This window comes from Tachyglossus aculeatus, chromosome 3, assembly GCF_015852505.1.
Source record: "Tachyglossus aculeatus isolate mTacAcu1 chromosome 3, mTacAcu1.pri, whole genome shotgun sequence".
Taxonomy (NCBI): Eukaryota; Metazoa; Chordata; class Mammalia; order Monotremata; family Tachyglossidae; genus Tachyglossus; species Tachyglossus aculeatus.
The window spans coordinates 23746918-23763828 of NC_052068.1; the positions used below are offsets into that span (position 1 = coordinate 23746918).

Genomic DNA, 16911 nt, shown 5'->3' on the forward strand with positions numbered 1-16911 from the left:
CTCCTTCCTGCAACAAATGCGTCCTTCCCATTCTCTCTACTCCCTCACCACCTTAATACACAGTACAATGAACGCTCGATAAATGTTTGCTTACTGACTGTCCGGAATGTCACTGCCTTTTCTTCAAGAGAAGCATGGTTCCACCCCACGATCGATCCCAACCTACTGACTGTCCAGAAGGTCACTGCCTTTTCTAAAAGAGAAGCATGGTTCCACCCCACAATCGATCGCATCCTACTGACTGTCCGGAATGGCACTGCCTTTTCTTAAAGAGAAGCATGGTTCCACCCCACGATCGATCGCATCCTTCGACTCTTCCTTTACTCCCTCCCAGACACAAGGCAAGGCCTCTTTCCCCCACACCGCACACTTAACGCCGAGTCGACTCTGAAGCCGATGGAGTTGGTGCTAGTCATTATGTGATGGACTAGATGAGGCGGTTCTAGTTCTCCTACGTCTCGCCCAGTCTCTAGTACCTTCTCACCTGGTCACCCCACCAAGAATAACGGCTCCAGCCACGGTTCCACTGCAGACCAACAGCCAGCGGCCCAGAACCCTCTCAGAGGCTTTCGTGGGGGCAGACGTGGCAGTCACTCCAGACCGCAAAGCTGCCTCAGAGGCAACATGACACTGCTCTCGCCTCAGGGAGAGCCGGCTCCAAGGACAGGAACTCAACTGGAGATGAAGAGAAAAGTCATTGGCACTCGGCATAATAACAATAATAATAATTATTATTATGGCATTTATTAAGTGCTACGTGCCAGACACGGTACTAAGCGCTGGGGCAAATGCAAACACACTGGGTTGGAAGGAGTCCCTGTCCCATGTGGGGCTCACAGCCTCAATCCCGATCCTAGAGATGAGGTGGGCCCTGAGAATCAATCAAGCAATCAATCAATCGTATTTACTGAGCGCTTACTGTGTGCACAGCACTATACTAAATGCTTGGGAAGTACAAGTTGGCAACATATAGAGACAGTCCCTACCCAACAGTGGGCTCACAGTCTAGAGAAGTGAAGTGACTCGCTGGAGGTCAGCGTGGCTCAGTGGAAAGAGCCCAGGCTTGGGAGCCGAGGTCATGGGTTCATTCAATCGTATTTATAGAGCGCTTACTGTGTGCAGAGCACTGTACTAAGCGCTTGGGAAGGACAAGTTGGCAACATATAGAGACGGTCCCTACCCAACAGTGGGCTCACAGTCTAGAAGGTGGGCTCACAGTGTAGAAGGCTAATCCCGGCTCCGCCGCTTGTCTGCTGTGTGACTTTGGGCAAGTCACTTCACTTCTCCCTGCCTCAGTTACCCCATCTGTAAAATGGGGATTAAGACTGTGAGCCCCACATGGGACAACCTGATTACCTTGTATCCCCCCCCAGCGCTTAGAACAGTGCTTGGCACATAGTGAGCGCTTAGCTGCCTCAGAGGCGACATGACACTGCTCTCGCCTCAGGGAGAGCCGGCTCCAAGGGCAGGAACTCAACTGGGGATCAAGAGAAAAGTCGTTGGCACTCGGAATAATAACAACAATAATAATAATTATTATGGTAGGGTAGGGACCGTCTCTATATGTTGCCAACTTGTACTTCCCAAGCGCTTAGTACAGTGGTCTGCACACAGTAAGTGCTCAATAAATACGATTGATTGATTAACAAAAAAAAAAAGGTCACAGCAGATAAGTGGCAGAGCTGGGATTAGAACCCATGACCTTTTAAATCCCAAGCCCGGGCTCTATCCACTTGGCCATGTTACTTTTCACAGCAGCTTGGAAAGGGGGAAAATAGGGGCAACGGGACTGACTATAAGCTTCTTGAAGACAGGGATCATGTCTTTGAAATCTGTAGTATGTTCCCAAACCTACGGGGCTCTGCACTCAGCAGGCACGGAAACACTGTTGATTGGGGGTCAAGGGACATTAATTAGGAAGAAAGGCCTCCGTTCAGGTTTTCCTTCCCCAAATCTGCTTCATTCCCACCTGCACCTGCCCCTCACAGTAGCTATCCCCCTCTAAAAATAATAATAATGAAGATGGCATTTATTAAGCGCTTACTATGTGCAAAGCACTGTTCTAAGCGCTGGGGAGGTTACGAGGTGATCAGATTGTCCCATGGGGGGCTCACAGTCTTCATCCCCATTTTACAGACGAGGGAACTGAGGCCCAGAGAAGTGAAGTGACTTGCCCACAGTCACACAGCTGACAATTGGCGGAGCCGAGATTTGAACCCATGGCCTCTGACTCCAAAGCCCAGGCTCTTTTCACCGAGCCACCCTGCTTCTCTAGACTGTCAGCTCACTGTGGGCAGGGACTGTGTCTATTCTCTTGTTCCGTTGTACTCTCCCAAGCGCTCAGTAGTGCCTTGCATACAGTAAGCGTTCAATATATCCAACTGATTGATTCCTTTCTCTTACTTTGGTTTATGACCATTATTATTATGGTATTTATTGAGCACTCATTATGCGTCAAGGACTGTGCTGAGTGTTGGGGCAGATACAAGATGATCAGGTCGGGTTAGTTGTAGTCCCTGTCCCACATGGCGCTCATATCATCATCATCAATCGTATTTATTGAGCGCTTACTGTGTGCAGAGCACTGTACTAAGCGCTTGGGAAGTACAAGTTGGCAACATCTAGAGACAGTCCCTACCCAACAGTGGGCTCACGGTCTAAAAGGGGGAGACAGAGAACAAAACCAAACATACTAACAAAATAAAATAAATAGAATAGATACGTACAAGTAAAATAAATAAATAATAGAGTAATAAATCCGTACAAACATATATACATGTGCTGTGGGGAAGGGAAGGAGGTAAGATGGGGGGGGATGGAGAGGGGGACGAGGGGGAGAGGAAGGAAGGGGCTCAGTCTGGGAAGGCCTCCTGGAGTAGTCTAAGAGGGGAAACAGGTACTGAATCCCGATTTGACAGATGAGGAAACCGAGGCCCAGAGAAGCTAAGTGAATTGCCCACGATCACACAGCAGACAAATGGTGGCGCCGGGATTAGACCCTAAGTCTTGACTTCCGGGACCGAACTCTGACACGGTCCTTTCCCCACCAAATCTCGGCACCTAAAGAGGTAGGAACAGCAGATCTCTCATTCCCATTTACAGATGGGGAAATGGAGCCCAGAGAAGTTAAGTGACTAATCCGAGGTCACATAATAATAATAATAATGGCATTTATTAAGCGCTTACTATGTGCAAAGCACTGTTCTAAGCGCTGGGGAGGTTACAAGGTGATCAGGTTGTCCCAAACAGGGCTCACAGTCTTCATCCCCATTTTACAGATGAGGGAACTGAGGCCCAGAGAAGTGAAGTGACCTGCCCAAAGTCACACAGCGGACAGGCGGCGGAGCCGGGATTTGAACCCACAACCTCTGACTCCAAAGCCCGGGCTCTTTCCACTGAGCCACGCTGCTTCTCCAGCGTGGAACTGGGACTGGAACCTGCCTCTTTTTGTGGTATTTGTTAAGCGCCGTACTAAGCACTGGGGTAGATACAAGGTAATCAATCAATCAATCAATCAATCGAATTTACTGAGCGCTTACTATGTGCAGAGCACTGTACTAAGCGCTTGAGGTAATCACTGTGGGACACAGTCCATGTCCTATAGCGGGCTCCCGCTCAACCCCCATTTTACAGATGGGGTAAGCGAGGCCCAGGGAAGCAAAATGACCGGCCCAAGGTCTCTCAGCAGGCAAGTGACAGAGCAGGGATTAGAACTCGGGTCTTTCTGACCCTTAGGCCCACGCTCCAGCCACTAAACCCGCTGCTTCTCCCCCCGACTGCATTCATTCGATCGTACTTATTGAGTGTTTAGTTGGCGATCGGAAAGGACAATTCAACGATAAAGAGAGACAATCCCTGACCACAAAGGGCTTACAGTCTACAGTCGGTACTTTGGGCAAGTGACTTAACTTCTCGGGGCCTCGGTTCCCTCATCTGTAAAATGGGGGTTGAGACTGTGAGCCCCCCGTGGGACAACCTGATCACCTTGTAACTTCCCCAGCGCTTAGAACGGTGATTGGCACCGAGTAAGCGCTGAACAGATACCATCGTCATTATCATTATTATTATTACGGTCTGGACTCTCCCTCTTTGGAGAAGCAGCGTGGTTCGGTGGAAAGAGCACGGGCTTTGGAGTCGGAGGTCATGGGTTCAAATCCCAGCTCCGCTGTCAGCTGTGTGACTTTGGGCAAGTCACTTAACTTCTCTTTGCCTCAGTCACCTCATCTGTGAAATGGGGATTAAAACTGTGAGCTTTGCACATAGTAAGCACTTAAATGCCACTATTATTATTATTATTATTATTATTCCCTGGGCCTCAGTTACCTCATCTGGAAAATGGGGACTAAGACTGTGAGCCCCACCTGGGACAACCTGATCACCCAGTAACCTCCCCAGCACTTAGAACAGTGCTTTGCACCTAGTAAGCGCTTAAACAAATACTATCTTTATTATTATTATTATTTATGGATCTAGCTTTTCTACCTTCATCTTATGCTTTCCCTCGTCCCTCATTTCCCCCACATTCATCCCACCCTCCATTTCTGTCTTCCCAGACTGGAGCCTCCGACGATTGCCTCCTAGGAAGCAGGATGGCATAGTGGATAGAGCCTGGGAATTGAAAGGTCATGGATTCGGGGCTTAGTGGAAAGAGCCCGGGCTTGGGAGTCAGATGTTGTGGGTTCTAATCCCAGTTCTGCCGTATAATAATAATAATAATAATAATAATAATAATGACATTTATTAAGCACTATGTGCAAAGCACTGTTCTAAGCACTGGGGAGATTACAAGGTGATCCGGTTGTCCCAGGTGGGGCTCACCGTCTTAGACCCCATTTTCCAGATGAGGTAACTGAGGCCCAGAGAATAATAATAATAGTGGCATTTGTTAAGCGCTTACTATGTGCAAAGCACTGCTCCAAGCACTGGAGGCGGATACAAGGTGATCAGGTTGCCCCACATGGGGCTCACAGTCTTAATCCCCATTTTACAGATGAGAGAACTGAGGCCCAGAGAAGTGAAGTGACTTGCCCAAAGTCACACAGACGACAAGTGGTGGGGCCGGGATTAGAACCCATGACCTCTGACTCCAAAGCCTGGGCTCTTTCCATTGGGCCACGCTGCCTTCTCTAGCCATGAGAGAAGTGAAGCGACTTGGCCAAAGTCACCCAGCTGACAATTGGCAGAGTCAGGACTAGAACAGAAGCAGCATGGCTCAGTGGAAAGAGCCCGGGCTTGGGAGTCGGAGGTCATGGGTTCAAATCCCGGCTCTGCCAATTGTCAGCTGTGTGACTTTGGGCAAGTCACTTCACTTCTCTGGGCCTCAGTTGCCTCATCTGTAAAATGGGGATGGAGACTGTGAGCCTCCCGTGGGACAACCTGATCACCTTATAACCTCCCCAGCGCTTAGAACAGTGCTTTGCACATAGTAAGCGCTTAATAAATGCCATCATCATTATTATTATTATTATTTTTAGAACCCATGACCTCTCACCGCTGTTGGCTCAGTGGAAAGAGACCGGGCTTGGGAGTCAGAGGTCGTGGGTTCAAATCCCAGCTCTACCAATTGTTAGCTGTGTGACTTTGGGCAAGTCACTTCACTTCTCTGGGCCTGTTACCTCATCTGTAAAATGGGGATGGAGACTGTGAGCCCCCCGTGGGACAACCTGATCACCTTATAACCTCCCCAGCGCTTAGAACAGTGCTTTGCACATAGTAAGCGCTTAATAAATGCCATTATTATTATTATTATTATTAGAACCCATGACCTCTGACCGCTGTTGGCTCAGTGGAAAGAGACCGGGCTTGGGAGTCAGAGGTCGTGGGTTCTAATCCCAACTCTGCCAATTGTAAGCTGTGTGACTTTGGGCAAGTCATTTTACTTCTCTGGGCCTCAGTGACCTCATCTGTAAAATGGGGATGAAGACTGTGAGCCCCACGTGGGACAACCTGATCACCTTGTGTGTCCCCCAGTGCTTAGAACAGTGCTTTGCACATAGTAAGCGCTTAATAAATGTTAATTATGCACTTAATTATGTTGCCAACTTGTCCTTCCCAAGCGCTTAGTCCAGTGCTCTGCACACAGTAAGTGCTCACTAAATACAATTGATTGAATGAATAAATTCCATCATTATTATTATTATTATTATTTTTAGAACCCATGAACTCTGACCCCTGTTGGGTAGGGACCGTCTCAAGATGTTGCAACTTGTACTTCCCAAGCACTTAGTCCAGTGCTCTGCACACAGGAAGCGCTCAATAAATACGATTGAATGAATGAATGAATGTTGCCAACTTGTACTTCCCAAGCGCTTAGTCCAGCGCTCTGCACACAGTAAGCGCTCAATAAATACGATTGAATGAAGGAATGAATAAATGCCATTATTATTATTATTATTATTATTATTTTTAGAACCCATGACCTCTGACCCCTGTTGGATAGGGACCTTCTCTAGATGTTGCCAACTTGTCCTTCCCAAGCGCTTAGTCCAGTGTTCTGCACACAGGAAGCGCTCAATAAATATATGATTAAATGAACGAATGAATAAATGCCATTATCATTATTATTATATTATCATCTTTAGATCCCATGACCTCTGACCCCTGTTGGGTAGGGACCGTCTCTAGATGTTGCCAACTTGTCCTTCCCAAGCGCTTAGTGCAGTGTTCTGCACACAGGAAGCGCTCAATAAATATACGATTAAATGAACGAATGAATAAATGCCATTATCATTATTATTATTATTATTATCATCTTTAGATCCCATGACCTCTGACCCCTGTTGGGCAGGGACCGTCTCTAGATGTTGCCAACTTGTCCTTCCCAAGAGCTTAGGACAGTGCTCTGCACACAGGAAGTGCTCAACAAATACGACTGAATGAATGAATGTTGCCAACTTGTCCTTCCCAAGCGCTTAGTCCAGTGCTCTGCATGCAGTAAGTGCTCAAGAAATACGATTGAATGAAAGAATGAATAAATGCCATAATCATTATTATTATTATTTTTAGAACCCATTCATTCATTCAATCGTATTTATTGAGCGCTTACTGTGTGCAGCGCACTGGACTAAGCGCTTGGGAAGTACAATTTGGCAACAGATAGAGACGGTCCCTACCCAACAACGGGCTCACAGCCTACTGCGGGGAGACAGACAACAAAACAAAACAAGTAGACAGGTGTCAATACCATCAAAATAAACAGAATTATAGATATATACACATCATTCTTTATTGCTCATCCGGCCGGAGCTTGAAACCTGAAGGAAAGAATGTCTCCCCCTTCTTGACTGTGAGCCCACTGTTGGGTAGGGACCGTCTCTATATGTTCCCAATTTGTACTTCCCAAGCGCTTAGTCCAGTGCTCTGCACATAGTAAGCGCTCCATAAATACGATTGATGATGATGATGATAGGGACCGTCTCTAGATGTTGCCAACTTGTCCTTCCCAAGCGCTTAGTCCAGTGCCCTGCACACAGGAAGCGCTCAAAAAATACAGTTGAATGAGTGAATGAATGAATGTTGCCAACTTGTCCTTCCCAAGCGCTTAGTCCAGTGTTCTGCACACAGGAAGCGCTCAATATACGATTAAATGAACGAATGAATAAATGCCATCATCATTACTATTATTATTTTTGGAACCCATGACCTCTGACCCCTGTTGGGTAGGGACCGTCTCTAGATGTTGCCAACCTGTCCTTCCCAAGCGCTTAGTCCAGTGTTCTGCACACAGGAAGCGCTCAATAAATATACGATTAAATGAACGAATGAATAAATGCCAACATTATTACTATTATCGTTTTTGGAACCCATGACCTCTGACCCCTGTTGGGTAGGGACCGTCTCTAGATGTTGCCAACTTGTCCTTCCCAAGCGCTTAGTCCAGTGTTCTGCACACAGGAAGCGCTCAATAAATATGCGATTAAATGAACGAATGAATAAATGCCATCATTATTCCTATTATCGTTTTTGGAACCCATGACCTCTGACCCCTGTTGGGTAGGGACCTTCTCTAGATGTTGCCAACTTGTCCTTCCCAAGCGCTTAGTCCAGTGTTCTGCACGCAGGAAGCGCTCACTAAATACGATTGAATGAAGGAATGAAGAAACGCCATCATTATTATTTTTAGAACCCATGACCTCTGACCCCTGTTGGGTGGGGACCGTCTCTAGATGCTGCCAACTTGTCCTTCCCAAGCGCTGAGTCCAGTGCCCTGCCCACAGGAAGCGCTCAATAAATGCGACTGAATGAAGGAATGGATGCCCCCCAAGCCCTGGCTCTTTCCACGTTGCCCCAGTGCGGCCCAAATGCCCCCCTCCTACCAATCACTGTTCCCGTGACTGTGACGGTTACTCTACCCGGGCCTCGGAGGCCCCCGTCGGGGTGGGCAGGCGGAAGCCCCGGTTCCTTAGCAACGCCCCGCAGGGCGCCCCCCACAGCCGAAGCATCTTTCCCTCGCGGCGGCGGCGGTGCCGGCGGCGGCCCGGCCCCCCGCCCACGCGCTTCCGGCGTCACTTCCGGTCCCCCGCCCCCGCCGCCATGTTCGCCCTCGTCACGTGCCGGGGGGTGAGTCGGGCGGTGGGGGGCTGGGGGGGGGCGGTGTCCCGCGGGCCCGTCGCGCGCCGCCCTCCCTCCCTCCTCCTCCTCCTCCTCCTCCTCCTCCTCCTCCTCCTCCTCCTCCTCCTCCTCCCCCTCCTGCTGCGGCCCGGCGGCAGGGGCCCGTTGAGGCGAGCAGTCCCGAACGCCTCTTGGCTCCTGCCCTCCTCATTCGCTCCCTTTTTTCCTTTTCCTCCTCCTCCTCCTTGTCTCCTTCCCCCCTTCTTCCTCCTCCTCCCCCTTCTTCTTCTTCTTCCTCCCCCTGTCCCTCCCCCTCTCCCTTCTTCCTCCCCCTCCCTCCCCTCTTACTCTTCCCCCATTCTCCTCTCCCCCCTCTTCCTCTCCCTCCCCTCTTCCTCCTCTGCTTCCCCCTTCTTCTTGTTCCTCCTCCTCTCCCTCCCCCTTCCTCCCCCTCTTCCTCCCCCTTCCTCCTCCTCTTTCCTCCTCCTCCTCTCCAGTCAGTCTTACTCTTCCCCCTCCTCTCCTTCCCCCATTCTTCTCTCCCCCCTCTTCCTCCTCTGCTTCCCCCTTCTTCTTGTTCCTCCTCTTCTCCCTCCCCCCTTCTTCTTCTTCTACCTCTCCCTTCCCCTTCCTCCTCTCCAGCCCCTCTTACTCTTCCCCCATTCTTCTCTCCTTCCCCCATTCTTCTCTCCCCCCTCTTCCTCTCCCTCCCCTCTTCCTCCTCTGCTTCCCCCTTCTTCTTGCTCCTCCTCTTCTCCCTCCCCTCTTCTTCTTCTTCCTCTCCCTCCCCCTTCTTCTTTCTCCTCCTCCTCCTCTCCTTCCCCCTTCTTCTCTCTCCCCTTCTTCTCCCTCTTCCTCTCCCTCCTCTGCTTCCCCCTTCTTCCTCCTCCTCTCCCTCTCTTCTTCTTGCTCCTCCTCTTCTCCCTCCCCCTTCTTCTTCTGCCTCCTCCTCCTCTCCTTCCCCCCTTCTTCTCTCTCCCCTTCTTCTCCCTCTTCCTCTCCCTCCTCTGCTTCCCCCTTCTTCCTCCTCCTCTCCCTCTCTCCTTCTTGCTCCTCCTCTTCTCCCTCCCCCTTCTTCTTCTGCCTCCTCCTCCTCCTCCTCTCCTTCCCTCATTCTTCTCTCCCCCTTCTTCTCCCTCTTCCTCTCCCTCCCCCTTCTTCCTCCTCCTCTCCCTCTCTTCTTCTTCCTCCCCCTTCTTCTGCCGCCTCCTCCTCCTCTCCTTCCCCCATTCTTCTCTCCCCCTTCTTCTCCCTCTTCCTCTCCCTCCCCTCTTCCTCCTCTGCTTCCCCCTTCTTCCTCCTCCTCTCCCTCCCTTCTTCTTGCTCCTCTTCTCCCTCCCCTTCTTCTTCTGCCTCCTGCTCCTCTCCCTCCCCTTTCTTCTTCTGCCCCCGCTTCTCCTTCCCCCTTCTTCCTCCTCCTTTCCCTCCCCCTCTCCATCCCCCCTTACTCTTCCTCCTCCTCTTTCTCCCCTCTTCTTCTTCCTCCTCCTCCTCTCCCCTTCCTCCTCTCCATCCCCCTTACTCTTCCTCCTCGTCTTCCTCCCCTCTTCTTCTTCCTCCTCCTCCTCTTCCCCTTCTTCCTCCTCCTCCTCTTCCCCTTCTTCCTCCTCCTCTCCCTCCCTCTTCTTCCTCCTCCTCTCCCTCCCCCTCCTTCCTCCTCCTCCTCCCCCTCCCCCCTTCCTCTTCCTCCTCCCTGCCTCAGTCTCCCCCCCCCCCCCCCCCCAGGGAGTGGCAGCTCGAAGAATGAAGAGGCAGAGGGTCGGGGTGGACCCCAAACGGGTCCGGTTCCTCCCCCCGAGCCCGGGTGAGGGAGGGCTGGAGGCGGGCGGGCGGACGGACGATGGGATGGAGGCCGGGGTCGGGAGGCCTAACGGGCGGTGCCCCCAGGGATGGCTTCCGGCCGGGGAGAGGGCAGGCAAGGGGGCAGGAGGGCAGGAGGGTTGGGCCTCTGCTGGCTGCCCACCACTGGGCTGAAGCAGGGAAGCGAGAGAGGCAACGTGGCCTAGTGGCTAGAGCCGCGGCCTGGAGATCGAAAGGTCATGGGTTCTAATCCCGGCCCCACCACTTAGTAATTCCTGTACCTATTAAGCGCTTACTACGTGCCAAGCACTGTTCTAAGCACTGGGGTAGATACAAGGTAAGCAGGTGGCCCCCCGTGGGGCCCACAGTCTTCATCCCCATTTTCCAGATGAGGTGAGGCCCAGTGAAGTGACTGGCCCAAAGCCGCACAGTTGACAAGTGGCGGAGCCGGGATTAGAACCCACGACCTCTGACTCCCAAGCCCGGGCTCTTCCCGCTGAGCCGCGCCGCTTCTCGTGTCATACCACTCGCCTGCTGTGTGGCCTTGGGCAAGTCACTTCACCCTTCTGGGCCTCCGGTACCTCATTAAGACTGTAAACCCCATAGGGCACAGGGACTGTGTCCAGTCCGATTTCCTCATTCCCACACCGTGCTTAGTACAGTGCCTGGCACATAGTAAGCGCTGAACAAATACCGCGATCATTATTACTGAGCGCTGAGATGATGATAAAGGTATTAAGCGCTTACTATATGCCGAGCACTTTTCTAAGCACTGTGGTAGATTCATCTGTAAAATGGGGATTAAAACTGTGAGCCCCCCGTGGGACAACCTGATCGCCTTGTAACCTCCCCAGCGCTTAGAACAGTGCTTTGCACATGGTCAGCACTTAACAAACACCATCATTGTTATTATTATTATTACAAGGTAATCAGGTTGCCCCACAGGGGCTTACAGTCTTAGTCCCCATTTTACAGATGAGGTAACCGAGGCCCAGAGAAGTGAAGTGGCTCGCCTAAGGTCACACAGCAGACAAGTGGCAGAGCAGAGATTAGAACCCAAGCCCATGCTCTTTCCACTAATAATAATAATGATGGTATTTGTTAAGCACTTACTATTGCAAAGCACTGTTCTAAGTGCTGGCGGGCTACAAGGTGATCAGGTTGTCCCACTTGGGGCTCACAGTCTTAATCCCCATTTAACAGATGAGGGAACTGAGGCACAGAGAGGTGAAGTGACTTGCCCAGCTGACAATTGGCGGAGTCAGGATTTGAACCCTTGACTTCGGACTCCAAAGCCCAGGCTCTTTCCACTAAACCATGCTGCTTCTCTAGGTCATCAGGGTCACAGGCCCGGGAGTCAGAAGGACGTGTTGCCAACTTGTACTTCCCAAGCGCTTAGTACAGTGCTCTGCACACAGTAAGCGCTCAATAAATACGATTGATTGATTGATTGATAATCCCAGCTGTGCCACTTGTCTGTCGTGTGACCCCGGGCAAGTCACTTTACTTCCCTGGGCCACAGTTACTTCATCTGGAAAATGGGATTGAAACAGCGAGCCCCACGTGAGACAGTGACTGGGTCCAACCTGATCCGCTGTTATCATCATCATCAATCGTATTTATTGAGCGCTTACTCTGTGCAGAGCACTGTACTAAGCGCTTGGGAAGTACAAATTGGCAACATATAGAGACAGTCCCTACCCAACAGTGGGCTCACAATCTAAGAGGGGGAGACAGAGAACAAAACCAAACATACTAACGAAATAAATAGGATGGATATGTACAAGTAAAATAAATAAATAAATAGAGTAATAAATATGTTATCCGCCCCCGGGGCTTAGTACGATGCCTGGCACATAGTAAGCACTTAACAAAGACCACAATTATTATTATCAAGGCGTGGTGTTCGCGGCCAGATATGGGGTGGAGTAGGTTGGACAACATGAGTGGCCAAGCCTGGGAAGGGCCCTGGCGTCCCTCCTTTGAGTCAAGGAGAAGGGGAAGCAGTGTGGCTCAGTGGAAAGAGCATGGACTTTGGAGTCAGAGGTCGTGGGTTCGAATCCTGACTGCCACTTGTCAGCTGTGTGACTTTGGGCAAGTCACTTCACTTCTCTGGGCCTGTTACCTCATCTGGAAAATGGGGATGAAGACTGTGAGCCCCCTGTGGGACAACCTGATCACTTTGTATACCCCCAGCGCTTAGAACAGTGCCTTGCACATAGTAAGCGCTTAATAAATGCCGTTATAATAATAATAAAGGAGAACCGGCCAGAGTGCCTCAACAGTTGTTGGCTTGACGGCGCGATTTAGAGAAGCAGCACGGCCTAGTGACGAGCGTGGGCTGGGGAGTTGGGAGACGTGGGTTCGAATCCCTGCTCTGCCACTTGTCTGCTGTGTGACCTTGGGCAAGCCACTCCACTTCTCTGGGCCCCAGTTACCTCATCTTTAGAGTGGGGTTTAAGACTGTGAGCCCCACGTGGGACAACCTGATTACCTTGTATCTGCCCCAGCGCTTACAGCAGGGCTTGGCATGTAGTAAGCGCTTAGCAAATGCCATTATTATTTAACCAGCCCACACGGGGGGTTGTGGGGGCCTGGGCAGTGGCAGCAAAGCCAGGTGACAGTGAAAGGGGCAGCCCCGGGGGCGAAGGCGGGCCCCTTCTGACCAGGCTGGAGGGATGGAGCAGGAGGCAGACTGCTGATAGTATTTGTTAAGCGCTTACTATGTGCCAAGCACTGTTCTGACCGACCGAAGGAAGAGGGAGGAGGCGAAGGAAGGTCCAGGGGAGCACAGCCACCAAGTGGGGTGCAAGTTCCAAAAGCCAAGTCAAGGGAAGCGGCAATGGGCCTAAAGGTCGGACAAACCCTCAAAAGCTAATCAGAAAGAGAAGTGATGCAGACTTGTGAAATTTTAATTGGCTTCAAAGGAAAAGGGATGGGAAAAAATCAAACCCCCCCCAGAAACGTCATTTTAACGAAACTCAGGGAAGAATTTCCTTTTTTTAAAGGAGTATGTAGAGATCGTACAGTAGATACTCCTGGTCGCTGCCCAGCGCTTAGAACGGTGCCTGGCACATAGTAAGCGCTTAGCAAATACCGACATCATTATTGCTCATGGGGAGCCTTGGTGATATCACAGACTATCTCCCCAAATTAAAAAAGCAAACCAAAAAAACCTCCGGATGAATTCCGGTCATCACTAATAAGAGTAATTTTCAAGCTAACAATTTTTTATGGTATTTCTTAAGCACTTGCTATGTGCCAGGCACTGTACTAAGCTCTGGGAGTAGATACAAGATAATTGAGTCCCAGTAGGACTCATAGTTGCAATCCCATTTTACCGATGAGGTAAGTTAAGTGACTTGGCCAAGGTCACACAGCAGATTTTTAGACTGTGAGCCCACTGTTGGGTAGGGACTGTCTCTATATATAGTTGCCAATTTGTACTTCCCAAGCGCTTAGTACAGTGCTCTGCACATAGTAAGCACTCAATAAATACCATTGATGATGATGATGATGATGAGATAAGTGATGGAGTCAGATTTCCAGGTGTTCCAATTTCCAGGCCTGTGTTCTTTCCAGTAGGCCACACTGTTTCACACTATTGGCGGGGCTCTCAAATTAAATGTGAATCAGGCATTTTAATAACTATTGTTTTTTTATTTTAGTGATTGAGATCGATTTCAAACTCTCCCAGTGCTTAGTACAGTGTTCTGCACACAGTAAGTACTCAGTAAATGCCACAGATTGATTCATTCCTGTCCACTAGTTTGTAGAATAACCAGTTATCAATCAGTAAGTGATATTTATTGATTAGCTATGCATTCATTTAGTCGTATTTATTGAGCGCTTACTGTGTGCAGAGCACTGTACTAAGCGCTTGGGAAGTACGAGTCGGCAACATCTAGAGAAGGTGTGCAAAGCATTGTACTAAGCACTTGGAAGAGAAAATTCGAAGTACTGCAACACAATCCCTCTCCTTAATAGACTTATAGTCGGAAAGTGGGGAGTAAGCAGACGCTAATTTAAAATAGGAGGTAGAAAGACGAATAACCATCAGAAAGAGTAGGGAGAAAGAGTAAAATAGTAGAGTATTTATAAATTGATAAATACCTATATGCTAAGGATGGCTGAAAATGCATCAATGCTGGAAAATGCATTGAGAAGCAGCGTGGCTCAGTGGAAAGAGCCTGGGCTTTGGAGTCGGAGGTCCTGGGTTCAAATCCCGACTCCGCCACTTGTCAGCTGTGTGACTTTGGGCAAGTCACTGAACTTCTCTGGGCCTCAGTTCCCTCATCTGGGGATTAAGACTGTGAGCCCCCCGTGGGACAACCTAATCGCCTTGTAACAGTGCTTTGCACATAGTAAGCGCTTAATAAATGCCATCATTATTATTATTATTCAATGATATTTGTTGAGTGCTTACTGTGTGCAGAGCACTGTGATATTATTAAGATCATCTCTCCATAAGGGCTTCCCCAGATAAGCCCTCTTTTCCCCCACTCCTCCCTTCCGTGCTATCCGCACATTTAGGTCAGTACCCTTTGGGTATTTGATATTCACCGCACCCTCAGCCCCACGGCAATTATTTATATTAGTGTCTGTCTCCCCCTCTAGATTATACTCTCACTACGGGCAGAGGACGTGTCTACCAACTCTGACGTGTTGTCCTCTCATTCAGTCATATTTATTGAGCACTTACCGTGTGCAGAGCACTATACTAAGCGCTTGGAAAGTACAATTCAGCAACAGTTAGAGACAATCCCTACCCAACAACGGGCTCACGGTCTAGAAACAGTAAATGTTCAATAAATGCAATTGATTGATTGAGTTGCATCCTCCTGCCTGGCCGTTCAGGACATTCAGCTCCTTCTTCCATGCAAAGCCAAACACCCTGCCCTCGTTTTCTTCATATGGCTAGCCCTGGGCCTGAGGATGTGATTTTCTTAATAATAGGTGTATTTTATTTCCTGTGACTGTAGGAATGGCGAGTGGATTTCTCATGGAAGTGTGTGTTGATTCAGTGGAATCGGCTGTGAACGCAGAAAGAGGAGGTGAGAGGGATGGGGGAAAGGAGTTGTGTCGAGTGGCAGATGGGAACCCTGTTCTATTTTTTTTTTTTTTAATGAGAATCCAAATTATAAGTATTATCCTGTCTGCTCCCCATTAGAGTGTAGGCTCTTTATGGGCAGGGAACAGGTCTTGAGCTTCTGTAATACTGTACTCTTCCAAATGCTCTGCACATAGTAAGCACTCAATAAATACCACTGATTGATTGATCCCCACACTTAATAAAGTGCATTGCCTCTATTGGGTGCTCAGTAAATACTCTTACTACTGAATGAATGGTAAATGAATAATTCCTAACAAAGAATCTGGGAAGTGGCATGATGAGATCATCTAGTCCAACCCGATTGACACGCTAGGGAGTTTTCCTACAACGCTCCCTTCCCCAACTCAGTCTTCCCTATTCTGCTCAGGGCATGAGGGGAAGGATGTAGTAGATGGGAAAAGCAAGAAGGAGAGGCGGGAACTCGAGTTCAGATTGTGGGAACTCGCTTCTGGAAACTCTCTGTGCTCTTCGGCTTTGTGGCGTGGGTCAGCCCAGAAGTGCCCTAATACTTCCAGCATGAGTATGTCACACTTTTTTCACACTCACCTCCATCCCACTCTTGACAGAGTACCACTTTAGATACATTTGCTATTGGCAAGTATTTTTTATCTATAGAGATGGAGAATCAAGCACAGATTGACCGAGTAGGTGAACACAAAGAAAGCTGGTTCTTTGTTCAAGAACCCCTGGATCCCTGCTTGAGTAGAGGATGTGCTCGGTGGCTCACAGTGTTTCCAGACAACGTTTTTGAGAATGAAAATTATCAGGCCGTTTTTGCTTTATGTCAAGTGGGAGTCTTCCGTGGTTCGGATTTTTATTTTGCTTCTTGACATTGGTACCTTTCCATGGTGGAGGTAGATTGGAAGAATTAGCAAACGTGAACACATAGTAGACATTAGGTTTTCAGCTTTTAATCTATGACTCCCGTGACAAATGAAAGATTTCCAGGAAATCTTTGTTTGGATTATTCCAGTTAAGACTTTGGTGTATGATCCGCCCCCTTCATTTCCCTCCTTTGATGGGTTCTCCTAGGTAGGATCTGATTGGCGGGCAGATTTTCTTGTTGAGTGCTGGCCATGCCTTGACTGGATCTAGTACAGTGCTCTGCACACAGTAAGCGCTCAATAAATACGACTGAATGAATGAATCTACTGGGTGAGAAAATCGGCCTGTTGAGGTTCCCGTGTTGGAGCCCAATCCGATCTGGTCTGGTCTTCTGGTTTGAACCCGGAAGAGTGAGTAATGCTGGGCAAGAAGTAGTCTTTCACAGGCCTCTCAACTTCCAATCCAAGCTCTTTCAATCAATCAATCAATCAATCATATTTATTGAGCGCTTACTATGTGCAGAGCACTGTACTAAGCGCTTGGGAAGTACAAATTGGCAACATATAGAGACAGTCCCTACCCAACATTGGGCTCACAGTCTAAAAGGGGGAGACAGAGGACAA

General features: G+C 49.3%; 2 protein-coding genes across 5 annotated transcripts in view; one reads left to right on the forward strand and one right to left on the reverse strand.

Annotated features, from left to right (window-relative positions):
• LOC119925547 (cytochrome c oxidase assembly protein COX15 homolog) overlaps positions 1-8468 on the reverse strand; it is a 35980-nt gene extending 27512 nt beyond the window's left edge. Inside the window, exons 1-2 of the mRNA XM_038743827.1 lie at positions 8352-8468; positions 485-675 (exon numbers count right to left, since the gene is read on the reverse strand). Of these exons, the coding sequence (XP_038599755.1) occupies positions 485-675; positions 8352-8441 (281 nt within the window). The 5' untranslated portion in view covers positions 8442-8468. The remainder of the gene's footprint in view (positions 1-484; positions 676-8351) is intronic.
• Positions 8469-10272: 1804 nt separating this feature from the next.
• CUTC (cutC copper transporter) overlaps positions 10273-16911 on the forward strand; it is a 37790-nt gene continuing 31151 nt past the window's right edge. For 3 of the 4 annotated variants that reach the window (XM_038743976.1, XM_038743979.1, XM_038743977.1), the window contains exons 1-3: positions 10286-10354; positions 14019-14072; positions 15333-15404. In XM_038743976.1, coding sequence (XP_038599904.1) covers positions 10294-10354; positions 14019-14072; positions 15333-15404 — 187 coding nt within the window. In that variant the 5' untranslated portion in view covers positions 10286-10293. Of the gene's footprint in view, positions 10355-14018; positions 14073-15332; positions 15405-16911 lie in introns of all 4 variants that reach the window. The other variant, XM_038743978.1, reaches the window with a different exon arrangement.